Source organism: Phalacrocorax aristotelis, chromosome 6 (assembly GCF_949628215.1).
Source record: "Phalacrocorax aristotelis chromosome 6, bGulAri2.1, whole genome shotgun sequence".
Taxonomy (NCBI): Eukaryota; Metazoa; Chordata; class Aves; order Suliformes; family Phalacrocoracidae; genus Phalacrocorax; species Phalacrocorax aristotelis.
The window spans coordinates 17,491,382-17,504,051 of NC_134281.1; the positions used below are offsets into that span (position 1 = coordinate 17,491,382).

Here is a 12,670-nt window from a genome sequence, read left to right on the forward strand (position 1 = left end):
CCCCCAGCCCCTCGGGCACGCTGAGACTCTTTTCTCTTCCACACACGAGGCCCGGGACAAGGCCCGCGGGGCTCCCCTCGCTCGAAGGCTGCTGGGCACTCGGAGGGGCCGGACGCCCTCCCGTGCGCTCAGCCGCAGGGACGCACAACTGCGGGGGGCGGCCGCGTTCCCCGCTTACTAGTTGCCACGCGCCTGGAGGGTTCCACCAGCTGGCACCGGGCGGGGGGGGCCGGGGTGGGACGGGGCTCCTCGCTCCCCTCCCCGGGGCACAGGGCCCCGCCGCGCGCATACTGGTTGCCACGCGCCTGGAGGGTTCCACCAGCTGGCACCGGGCGGGGGGGGCCGGGGTGGGACGGGGCTCCTCGCTCCCCTCCCCGGGGCACAGGGCCCCGCCGCGCCGTAGGAGCCGAGGTGGGGCCCCCGGGCCCGGCGGGGCCAGCGCCGAGGTGGGTGGGCAGACAGGTCGGTGCCAGGGGACGGGCAGGAGGAGGTAGGGGGGCAGGCCAGGGCGGCAGGAGCCGTGGGGCATTAGACATGGTAATTTAGGTGAATAAAGTGGATTTGGTTTGGTTTGGGTTTTGTGTTGTTCTTTTTTTTTTTATTTTTTATTTAAAACAGAGTCCTCCAGAGCTCGGGTCTGGCCAAAGCTGAGGGAAGGGGGCAGACCCTCACAGAGGGCAGAGCCGCAGCATGATATGGGTGCCAGCAGGGTCAGGGGGCCACGCGCCATCCCCCGCTCCGGCGCTGCCGGCCCCAGGAGGGTGGTTGCACGAAGGACATGGGGCGCAGCACCAGGGACAAGGGTTTCATGACCCAGGTGCAGCGGCTCCGGGGCCAGCGGGCTAGGAGCTGTCAGGGACATGGGAGCTGGGGGCTGTAGCCCTCCGCTTCAGGGGGATGATGCAGATGCTGGTTTTGGCTTCTTTGATTCTCCACCACCGGCCAAGCCTGCAGATGAGAGAGATGGAGGTCACCCTCCACCGAGCCCTCGAGGCAGTGGAGGCTGTGCCCCCAGCCAGCGCTAGGGAAGGGGGACGGTACCGGTGCTCCTGCCCGAGGCCGGCCACCAGGAAGTCACCGGCTGCCGAGAACTCGAGGCTGTTGACAAAACCCACCTGGAGGGGACAGGGCAGGGTGAGAGGCTCACGCAGCCTCCTCCTGCTGCCCAGGGAGGGGAGAACCCGCCGAGAGACACCCCCAGCCCAGCTCCAGCATCCCCAACCTCCTGACCCATACCAACGGGATAGCCCAGAGGGGCTCCAGCTTCCAAAATCCCTCACTGCACTTCCAGAGCTTCACACTAGCACTGTGGGAGCCTAGGGTAGAGAGAGGAGACTGCCATGCACCCCAACCTGGGGCAGGGGCAGGGGCAGGGGCAGGGCAGACCCCCTGCACCCCCAAACCCTTGCTCCAAAGCAGCTGCCCCACACCTGTAGCCAGGAGGTCACTGTTGCGCAGGGCAGCCACCGCCAAGATGCAGTACGGCTGCTGCAGGCCCTGGGCGTCCTGCATGCCGTGCGCCTGCCGGGCCAGCACCAGCGGCTTCTTCTTCGCCAGCCCCCACAGGGCTACAGACCTACCAGGGAGGGGAGGCATGAGGGGGTTGCAGGAGGGGGCTTTGCCCCAGGCACTGTCGCGGCCCCGTGCTCACCTGTCATCGGCACCCGACACTACGTGCTCCTCGCTGATGAGCTGGATGAAATCAGTGGAGCCCCTACAAAGAGAAGGGGCAACTACCATCAGTTACAAGCGTGCTTTGGGATCCTGCTTAGGAGTGTCGTGGTTTAGCCGGCAGCTCAGCCCCACACAGTCGCTCGCTCACTCCCCCACCGGTAGATGGGGGAAAGAATCAGAAGGGTAACGCTCGCGGGTTGGGATAAGAACAGTTTAATGATTAAAATTAAAAGAAACAACAACAGAAATGCAATGTAAAGGAGAACAACGAGAGGCGCAAAGCCCCGGGGGAGGGGAAGGGAGGGGGGAGGGGAACGAACCGCCGAATACTGGTCATGGTGTCACATGGTATGGAATGAACATGCCATTGGCCAGTCGGGGTCAGCTGCCCCCACCATGGCCCTGCCCCCCGCCCACCACCACACGCGGCAGAGCGCGGGAAGCTGGAAAGGTAGCTGACCCCCACAGTGAGAAGAATTAACCCCGTCTCAGCCAAAACCAGCACAAGGAGACAAGGGCTCACTGGGACATCAGTGTCTCCAGTATGCCAGCAGGCTTCTGGTGATGCTTGGCACCCTCACACCACTGCCCCAGCCGGACCCACTTGCCCACAACCCCCTCTCCCGCCCCAGACCTACTGGTGCCCATAAAACACGAGCTGTGACTCCTCGGGGATCTTCCAGAGCCGCACGGTGCCGTCCCGTCCCCCCGCCGTCACACAGCACTCACGGCTCAGGCTGTCCAGCCCCGTGATGACATCCTGCTGCCCGAACCTGGAGGGGGAGGTGGCAAAGAGCTGCGGCAGGCACAGCCCCCCGCCACATTTCTTTCCCCAGGTGAGGGAGGCTCAGTGGGGTGTGTGTGTCCCCAGGCTCTTACAGGGTCTCCATGTCTGCGTTCTCCGCCACGTTCCAGACCTTGACGCAGCGGTCATGGGAGGCACTGTACAGCTGGTGCGTGCCCTTCCGGAAGGACAGGCCCTGCGGACGGACAGCCGGACATAGGGGGAGTGGTGAGGGGCACCGGGGAGGACAGTGCTGCCTGGCCCTGCAGGCGTCGCAGCCAATGCCCCCGACTCACCAAGACGGCATCGCGGTGCCCAGTGAAGATGTGCAGGCGCTTGCAGGTGGCGGTGTCCCAGACCATGATCAGCTTGTTCCTGTCTCCCGTAGCCTGGCAGAACACAGGGGATACCCAAGACCTGCCCCATGAGGACCCACCACACATCCCAGCCTATGCTCCCACCCCAAGCGCTTTGGAGGGTCCCAGGGACGCCTTCTTGGCTCCAGCGGAGGTAGGGGCTGCTTGAAGCCAGCAAAGTACACCTGGGCACGAGATACCGCTCTCCGCAGGACCCCAGGAGGAGATGCACTCCCCACCAGCACCCCTCCGCAACATACATGGCAGCACCAGCCCCCTCTCCCGTACCAGGTACTTGCCATCCGATGAGATGGCCATGCAGAGGACGTGGGATGCGTGCCCCATGTGCCGCTCCTCGGTGCCCTTCTTCCCCCTAGGCACCACGCACGGCCTCTTCCCGCTCTCCACCTCCCCTACGGGAAAGGCATCGCCGTCACGCCCTGGGAACCTCCCAACATATTGGGAAGCGCCAACGAGCCTCCCACAGAGCCCAAAACGATGCATGTGCACATCCCCGGAAGGGGCAGGGGCCCAGCCACCTCCACAGGCACCCACGCTCCTGCTGCTGCAGGGTCCCTCCCTGCAGGGTTCAGGCTGGGAGAACAGCCAGTCGCGGCCCCAAGGGAACACTTGCATTTGATGAGGGAGCCGTCCTTGGAAGCCGAAAAGATGAACCTGTCATCTGGAGAGATGACCAGGCAGGTGACGGGCAGCTGGTGCCCCCGCAGCACTCGAATGCTGGCTGGATCTGGAGGCTGCACCCGCAGGGAGAGCGGGATGTGAGCTGGGCCTCCCTCGGTCCCTTCCCCTGGCATGGGAGTACCCAAGCACAGCACCCTCCCTCCTCCAGGGCACCAGCCCCCGGCACCCTGGGCAGAAGGAGGGCCCTGGTCCCGGAGCCAGCACAGTAACTCAGGGTGCTGGCCCTGGCTGTGCCCGAGTGCCCGCCAAAGCCGGCACTTAGAGCCTGGCAGCCCCCGGCGCCCCCAGCGCTGGGCACTTACGTCTTTGGCGACCAGGCGCTGCAGCCGACCCTTCTGCTCCAGCTGGGCAAGAAGCGGGAGGCTCGGCGGAGGTGGCCCCGGTCCCGCGGGAGCGGGGCAGAGCCCGCCTCCGCCGCCGCTGCCGGGACTGGGGGGACGCGCCCGCCCCGCTGCTCACCACGTCCTCCTTCAGCCGGTCGCCGATGAGATCCGCCGGATGCGTCTCCTCCTCCTCCTCTGCCGCCGCCCGCTCCTCCTCTGTGGCGGACGCGGGGCGTGAGGGCCGGGCTCAGCACCGAGGGCTGCACGCCCCTCTGCCCCACCGGGGTACCGGCACCGGGCGGCACTCACCGTGCTGGCGGAGCTCCTCCAGGTACAGCTTGGCCAGGCGCAGCTTCTTCTCCTGCGGCGTCTCCTCCACCTCCTCCTCTACCGCCGCCTCCCGCCGCCGCCGCCGTCCCAACGACGGGCTGCGGGGACAGGCGTGAGCACCGGCACCGGCACCGGCACCGGCTTCCCCCCGCGGCGCGGCTCGTACCTCGTCGACGGGCCGGACGGCCGCCGCCCGCGACCTCCTCTCGGCGCCCAGGACCTGAGGACCGAACCAGGGTGACTCCAGGGATGGAATCGGACGGGACGGGACACGGACACCGACCAGAGCGACCTCGCAGGGGCAGTCACTCCGCAGCCCCCTCCGCCCGGCCCGGCCCGGCCCTCACCGCCGCCCGCGGCCGCCGCCGTCCCGCCGCCCCACGTGGGGCTTTGGCCCTACAGCTGCCCACCGCCGCCATGCTGCCGCTCCACGTGCTGCCCGCCCCGCCGGCTGCAGGGGCGCGCCCCGCGCCTATTGGCTGCAGCTGACTAGGTCCCCCTCCCGCCGCGCCTGCGGCCCCGCCCCCGCTTCCTATCGGCGGGCCGCGCTGTCACTCGAGTAGTGACGACTCCGACGCGCCCCCCGGTGCTGCTGGGCCTGCCCCCTCGGCGACACGGCCCGCCCCCTGGTGCTGACAGCCACGCCCCCTCGGCGGCTTGCCCCGCCCCCGGTGCTGCTGGCCCCGGCCTCTCGGCGCAACGACACGCCCCCTGGTGCTGCCTGGCTTCTGGTCCCGTAGCACGGCCTTTGCGGGCTCCCAAGGACCCCGGCCTTGGCTGTCGCCGGGGGTAGTGGTGGGACGGCCTGTCCCGGCGATGCTCTAAAGCGCTAAAACCGGCTTTTGTTCGGAAGCTTTATTTTGCGCATTTAGTGTCTTGTCTCTGGCACCTGGGGAGGCGTGGAAGGGCAGCGGGAGCACCCTTCGGCTGCTCCAAGTTAGGCAACAGGCTCGCTTCCTCAAGGATAAGCAGCCAAAGAGTGTCACCACGCGTACCCAGAGCATCCTGGAAGGGCTGCTGACTGCAGGCGGGTGGTCTCCCTTTTGGAGATCGCTCAAAGGCGACGGCTCTGCGGAGGGCTTGGTTTCCCGGTGTGACCTCCTGAGGGCGAAAAGGGGAAAAGGGGATAGCAGCATTAAGGTGTGACCCTCTCAGGACCATAAAGCCCCTTTGTGTTAGGTAAAATGGCCACTCAGAAGGCAGTTAACGCCCACGATTTTGTCTCCTCACCGGCTGTACCATCTTTTGGAGGTGCACCAATCTCGCCCCTCACCCCGGGGACAAGATTGGGTGAAAAAACATTGGTTTCAACCGCAGAGTGTAGTAGGCAGGATAAGGGTAGTGTAGAAGGAAGCTAGGGTTAGACCGGGGAAAGGAAAAGCTGTAATTTGCGCAGTCCTGGGAGCGAGTCTGTCAGCAGCGGTGGAAGAGAGGAAACGGAGGCTTTGTCAAGCCGATGTCACAATAGACTCACTGCAGGTGGTCATAAAGTCACTGCAGGAACAATTGGAGGGAAACAAGCGATTGTTGCAGGAGGAGAGAAATCAAAATGCCATACTGAAGGAAGAATTGAGGGATCAGCTTTTGAGGGAAGCAGATACACTGGCAGAGGTAGAGGTGAAACTTTCAGAGAAAGGGGTACGGCAAGTTTACCCTCAGGGAGTCTTGCAGAGGGCAAGGGAAACTGTAGAAAGCTTCCCTCACATGTATCCACTCTTTAAAACAGAGTACTTGTATGAGGACAATAACGATGACCGTCCTCAAGTTCTCACCAAAGAAGTCCCATTTACAGCAACCGAAGTAGCAAAGTTGAAAAAAGACTTTGCAAGAACTCCGAAGGAATCGGAGACAGAATATGTGTGGAGAGTGTCCCTGTCAGCAGGGGGGGATGGAATTTTGTTGTCGGAGAAAGAAGCAGAAGGCTATTGGGGTCCAGGTGTGTTCTTAACTACAGGTAATCGCCGAGCCCCATGGTCATTAACCCAGAGGGCTGCGTATTGGGCCGGAGGGCTGAACCCTTTGGAGAGGGGAGATCCCCTTGCCATAACAGGTACGGTGGATCAACTAGTGGAAAGCGTGCAGAAAGCAGCCTGTCTCCAAAAGATGTATGATCGGGAGCTCAAGCCCCACCAGAGTTCCCCGATGATGATGCCTGTAGACCCAGGGAGGATGACTCCCCTGATCCGGGGACTCCCTGACTCCCTGAAACCCACTGGGATCCAATTACAGGGGAGAATTCAAAATAATTCCGAAGGAGAAAGAACTGCGGCCACTCTGGAAGGGATAATAACCCCTGACCATTGGCGGTTGGGAAGGAAAGTGTGGACGTGGAGGGAGGTAGCGCAGGAATTAATTAATTTTGGGAGAAAATATGGCCCTGATGGTGGATCGTTCCAAAAAACCGAAACAAGGGTTGTACGGTCTGCAGAGCAAGTTAACAATCGGCAGCTGTCAATTGGGAAGGGCCAGGATTTGAGGCCACTCCGCAACAATCATCCCGGGAGAGAGAGACTCCTAAGTCGACAGGGCTTATGGCATCTAGGGCTTCAGAAGGGCATTCCTCGAGACCTGATGGATGGACTCCCGACCCCAAAATTGGAAAAACTTGTACAGAAATGGTCAGGGAAGAAGGCCACTGTCGGAGTAGTTGCCGCTGCTCCACCCCTGATAGATCTTGAGGGGGAGCTGACTAGGGAAAAGGCGGAAAACTAGACCCTCCGTTCCCCAAAGGTGAGGAGAGGAGCGGAGGATGGATGTCTGTAAGACAACTCACCTTGAATCTAAGAGGGGATTTATTAGTCACAGTAGCTGTAGGACCAAGGAAAAGACCGGTAATTTTTCTAATTGATACTGGGCCACAAATCACCGCACTGATGCAGACCGAAGCAGAACGGTGCGGGATCTCTATCCCATCTAGAAATCTAATTATCTTAAATGCTCTGGGAAAAACACAGTCAATGCCTGTGAGTTCAGTGACACTATGGTTCCCAGGAGAGGAAGCCCCCATCAATACCATGGTAGCCATAGGACCTTTTCAGACAAACATTTTAGGCATGGCTGCGTTGAAGGGAAGGCAGTGGCATGACACCCAGGGGAACTCGTGGTCTTTTGGCATCCCCCAGGTCAGGCAATTAACTGAAACATCTTGGGCGGAGGTGCGCCTATTGCAAATGGCGCCTGGCCTTCCCCCCCTCCAAGATTACCAACGTAAAACCCTGTCCGTTGCCGCTAGGAGCCAGGGAAGGGATAGCCCCAGTAACTGAGGATCTCAAACAGCAGGGAATTTTAGTGTTTACTCACTCCCCGTACAATTCACCAGTGTGGCCAGTATGCAACCCTAATGGAAAATGGCGCCTGACCATTGACTATCGGCGACTGAATGCAAACACTGGCCCCCTGACTGCGGCTGTACCCAACATAGCCGAATTACTTGCAGCCATTCAAGAACAGGCCCACCCTATCTTAGCAACCATTGATGTGAAGGACATGTTTTTTATGGTTCCACTCCAGGAGTGTGATCGAGACCAATTTGCTTTTACCTGGGAAGGACAACAGTACACTTTTACCCATTTGCCTCAGGCATATAAACACTCGCCTACCTTGGCCCACCATGCCCCAGCACAGGAAATGGCAATAATCCCATCAGAAAGAGAGGTCAAAGTCTATCAGTATATTGATGACATACTAAAAGGGGGACATACCATAGCTTCGGTGCAGACTATGCAGGACAGAACTATTAATCACCTGGAAGGAACAGGCCTTCAAATACCCAAAGAAAAAACACAAGCCCCTGCCAGTGAAGTTAAGTTGTGGGGCATCTGGTGGAAAGGAGGGTCAGCCTGTATTCCTCAGGACACCCTCTCAGCATTAGATCAGGTAAAAATTCCGGAAGGTAAAAAGGAGCTGCAACACACCTTGGGATTCTTGGTCTTTTGGAGAAAGCATAAGCCGAAATTTGCAATAATGGCACGTCCCTTATATGACCTGTTGCGAAAGAGGGTGATTTGGAAATGGACTCCAGCTCACGATGAGGCACTGCAGCTTTTGGTGTTTGAAGCAAGCACCCATCAAACTTTGGGCCCTATCCACCCCACCGACCCAGTTCAAATTGAATGGGGGTTCGCACGCTGGGGATTGTCAATTCATTTTTGGCAGAAAGGAGCAGAAGGTCCCATTCGACCGACTGGGTTTTATTCTAGGAGTTTTAAGGACGCTGAAAAGCGGTACTCCAGCTGGGAAAAGGGTTTGTTTGTAGTGAGCTTAGCTCTTAGAGAAGCGGAGCGAACCATACGCCAACAACCTATAGTTTTAAGGGGACCCTTTAAGGTAATTACGCCTGTGTTAGCAGGGACCCCTCCCCCTGACGGGGTGGCCCAAAGGGGTACTGTGAGGAAACGGTATGCTAAAATCGAACATTACTGTAGTGTTTTTACAGTCACTGAAGGTACCGCAAAGGTGTTAAACATACAGGAAGAAGCGACAAACCTTCGGGAGGAGGATACCCCTCCTCCTTCTGTAGTTAGGATTGCCCCGCCATTTTCGGAGGAGCTGCGAAACGTATGGTTCGCAGACGCCTCCGCCAAACGAGAGGGCCAACAGTGGAAGTATCGGGCTGTAGCTATTCATGTGGATACCTAGAGGGAAATAATTCCTGAAGGCGAGGGCAGTGCCCAAGTGGGAGAGTTAGTGGCGGTATGGAGTGTGTTTAATAGCGAGGGAAAAGCAGGGACTCCGGTGTACATCTACACTGACTCGTCTGCAGTATTCAAAGGTGCACAGAATGGCTCCCTTTTTGGGAACAGAACAACTGGGAGGTAAATCGGGTGCCAGTGTGGCAAAAGGAGAGGTGGCAAGAAATCTTAGATGTTGCCAAACACGGGGATTTTGCAATAGGATGGGTGCCCTCCCACCCGGAAGGGGGTACTCCAGTGAGTGAGTGGAATAATAGGGCGGACGAATTGGCCAGAATTGCCCCTCTGCAGAAGGAGGACCAAACAGGAGAAAATTGGGATAGGCTCCTAGAATGGCTACATGTTAAACGTGGCCACGCGGGGTCTAATGATTTATACAAGGAGGCACATGCCAGAGGCTGGCCTGCCCCTCGGGACGCTTGCAGGGCCTGTATTTCAGCTTGTGAGCAATGCCGACTTCGGCTAGAGCGACATCCCAGGGAGGAGTTCCCACTCCATTTGAGAGACAAAAAGACCCTCTGGGAAGTCTGGCAAATCGATGATATTGGGCCTTTCCGAAAGTCAGAAGGAAAACAATATGTATTAGTAGGCGTGGAAGTAATTTCTGGCCTAGTCCAGGCCGAAGCATTTCCACGAGCACCTGGGGAAAATACAGTGTGGGCCCTGAAAATTTGGTTTAGCTCCCTCCCAAAACCTGGTTCTATTCAGTCAGACAATGGCAGTCATTTTACTGCTACCAGAGTACAGGAGTGGGCAAGGGAAGAAGGAATCAAGTGGGTATTCCACACCCCGTATTACCCCCAAGCCAAGGGGATAGTGGAACGAACTAATGGACTCTCAAAACGATTTCTGAAACCTCATAAGCCGCATTGGGTGGAGCACCTCTGGGATGCAGCTACCGGAGTCAATGGTCGCTGGGGAACAAATGGATGCCCCCGATTAAATGGCTTTTGTCCTAAACCCCCAGTTTTAATTCCAACGTCTCAAGCTCTTAGTGTTCCAAGGGAACCAACCTTCTCTCCTGGACAGCCAGCGTCGGTAGAAATGCCAACCGTTGGGACCGTCCCCCTCATACTTACTGAACCCCTTAACAAATATGCCTGGAAGGCTGAAGATGCCTGGGGGGGAAAGAGCACAAAATTAACACTCGCTGGATTGTTCCCTCATTTTAAGCACGTAGATGAAGCCCAAACTGGGCAAGTCGACGTTTTGTTTCATTTCACAGGAGATCCCTGCGGGAACGCAACCGAATGTGGGAAGATTAACATTTGATTTTGACTATGTGTATTTTTGTGATTGATTGTATAACATTTGTAAGCTTAGGCTGGATTTGTAGAGCAAAATGTCAATTTTGTTGTTTTGGTGTATTGTACGGGTCGCGATCCCTGGAACAATCAGTTATCCCCTCAAAGACTTTAGGGATGAAGGAAATGATATAAAGAATTCTTTTATGCAATTGGCTGAACAAATAGCAAGTGTTTATAACCTCACAGAATGCTGGATATGTGGAGGACCGTTTGGTCTATCAAGTTGGCCCTGGGTAGCTATACCTTTGCTACCAAAATGGTGGGTGAGTAAATATAGCGAAACGAAAGGGAATAAAACATGGCAAAGCTCACATGATTCACCCAGAGAAAGGTAAATACTGTTTGGCTAGAACACAAAAGGATGGCGTCTTTGTGGGTAACGGCACATGTGAATGGACATATCAGAACGTAAGCATAACCGTTCAGGTGGGAGAGGGGCCACATGAAAAGGATGAACTCGTATACAGCTATGCCTGGGTGAATGAAGAGGGATACCAGAATGCATTTCCCAGATTTTGGTCTCTCACACCTAATACCAGCCGAGGCAACTCTGTGGGCCGTGCTTGTATTTGGGACCAGGAAGCAGGAGCTTACAACTGTAAATATTGTAATAGAATAGATTGGCCCCGTTGGAGGAGAACGTGGGAAGGCCTTTGTTCAGACATACCATGTTGTGAAAACTCCACAAAGGAATCGCTATATTGTTGCATTGAAAGTGGCCGTTTGGTTTAGAACCTACCCCTTATTTTGACCCTTCGCCCGTGTGGAACATTGGAAAGGACCCTTTGCTAACGGATCAGTGGCCCTCGAGGGACACTGTTGCGTATGTGGAAACCATGCATATAAAGCGTTACCAGCAAACTGGTCAGGAATATGTTGCGTTGGGGTGATCCGTCCCTTGGTTTTCTTACTCTCAGAAACAGACGGAGACCATTTAGGCATTTGAATATATGATGATTTGAAGCGGGAAAAACGATCCAAAGTTACTGATACCTCCCTCACCGATGGGAGTGGCCGGTCCTGGGGTAAAGACGTGCGGACCCCCCAGCGTATCATACAACATTATGGACGTGCAACTTGGAACCCCAATTGTTACCGAAAAACGTGGTAAAATCAGAAACAACTCCTTAACACTAATTTAGTATTAAAGAGCAGGCATTCTTTATTCACGGCGCCGGATGCAGGGGGGATCGTTCCTCCTCACGTGCATACCTTACGCACCTTTCCCATACAATTTATAGATCAAAAATTTACCTATTCATACATATTCATTATTGTCCTTTCTACTGATTGGTACAAACTTGCTCGTTCCACATGTAGATTACTGCGCAAACTCAGTCGACTTCTTCTATTGTTCTCTTTTGAGTAGGTGGTATTACTTGGGTCGGTGGTCCGTGAGTCGGTGGTCGCGATCTCCCCCTGCTGGAATTACCTTTTACCCTTTTGGCTCTCAGTCCCGGCAATCCTGGCCAGTTTTCTCAGTCTGCTACACAAAACTGCACTTTATCATTCCTTTTGACAGAAGTGCATTCTTCTAGTAACAAAACACATTGTCTATATATAAATGATTAGAAACACAAATTGGTTTTGATCACTACATAGATCGATGGATACGCTAATTCCTATACTCTATGTTCTCATATAACAATTCTAGTTGATTTGGCTACACAATGAATGGGTTAGTGGTGCTCGAGAACCCATTTATAATCTACATCGCATTATCCGGCTGCAAGCCGTATTAGAAATTATCACCAATCAAACAGCTGAGGCCCTCGACCTACTGGCAGATCAGGCAACCCAAATGCAAACTGCAATTTATCAACATCACTTGGTTCTCGACTACCTACTAGCCGAAGAAGGCGGGGTCTGTGGGAAATTGCATGATTCTAGTTGCTGTTTAAAAATCAATGACAATGGCAAAGTCATCAAACAAATTACTGCCGGAATACGGAAATTGGCCCATGTTGCCCCCCAAACCTGGAAAGGCTGGAATGTCGATATGTTCTCCTGGCTTCCAGGAGGTCCTTGGATCAAACAAATCTTATTTTACCTATTGCGTGGTCTAGCTACGTTACTGTTTTTGCCATGTGTCATCCCATGTTTCATTCAGTTAATCCAACGTGTTGTCACAAATATGCAGTTTGTACCCATTGTATCACCTGATGGAGTTAAACACATTGGAGCTGTACGTCAATCTGTGTCATCCACAGCCCAAATTGTACAAAGCGTTTGTCTCCCCAGTCTGTTTTATTTAGAAACTGAATTGTTACTGATGTTAGGCATTGGCCTTGTTTAGAGTTTATCCTGGAAGGGCTGCTGACTGCTGGCGGGTGGTCTCCCTTTTGGAGAACGCTCCAAGGCGACGGCTCCACGGAGGGCTTGGTTTCGTGGAGTGACCTCTTACCATTCCTCTTGGGACTTCCAACGTCCCTGGGTGGGAACGGGCGCAGGGCCGGTGGGGATGGGTGGCATGGGCAGGAGGCAGAGCTGCCCTTCCTGCTGG

The 12,670-nt window shown here is 56.0% G+C and overlaps 3 protein-coding genes across 3 annotated transcripts; 1 reads left to right on the plus strand and 2 right to left on the minus strand.

The window, feature by feature from the left end:
- Window positions 1–339: 339 nt before the first annotated feature.
- On the minus strand, window positions 340–2,205 carry LOC142058270 (U3 small nucleolar RNA-interacting protein 2-like). The gene is made up of 5 exons (XM_075095429.1): window positions 2,198–2,205; window positions 1,652–1,714; window positions 1,237–1,576; window positions 1,042–1,115; window positions 340–948 (listed from the first exon to the last, which is right to left on the minus strand). The coding sequence occupies exons 1-5, from the start codon at window positions 2,203–2,205 to the stop codon at window positions 843–845; spliced, it is 591 nt and encodes a 196-aa protein (XP_074951530.1). The 3' UTR covers window positions 340–842.
- A 1,214-nt stretch (window positions 2,206–3,419) lies between these two features.
- On the minus strand, window positions 3,420–4,588 carry LOC142058271 (U3 small nucleolar RNA-interacting protein 2-like; the record flags this gene model as incomplete). Its single annotated transcript, XM_075095430.1, has 5 exons — window positions 4,580–4,588; window positions 4,149–4,389; window positions 3,976–4,055; window positions 3,819–3,860; window positions 3,420–3,569 (listed from the first exon to the last, which is right to left on the minus strand). Coding segments are annotated over exons 1-5 (522 nt in total), but the record flags the coding sequence as incomplete, so codon positions are not given.
- Window positions 4,587–6,881, plus strand: LOC142058272 (uncharacterized). The gene is given in 2 exon segments (XM_075095431.1): window positions 4,587–4,601; window positions 5,349–6,881. Coding segments are annotated over 2 exon segments (1,548 nt in total).
- Window positions 6,882–12,670: the final 5,789 nt, after the last annotated feature.

Bases quoted from the DNA above. Each gene is read 5' to 3' on its own strand.
- LOC142058270 (XM_075095429.1), bottom strand. The intron at 1,577-1,651 runs GTGAGCACGGGG...CCTCCCTGGTAG, and splicing joins GTGTCGGGTGCCGATGACAG to GTCTGTAGCCCTGTGGGGGC. The intron at 1,116-1,236 runs GTATGGGTCAGG...TGTCCCCTCCAG, and splicing joins CCCTCTGGGCTATCCCGTTG to GTGGGTTTTGTCAACAGCCT.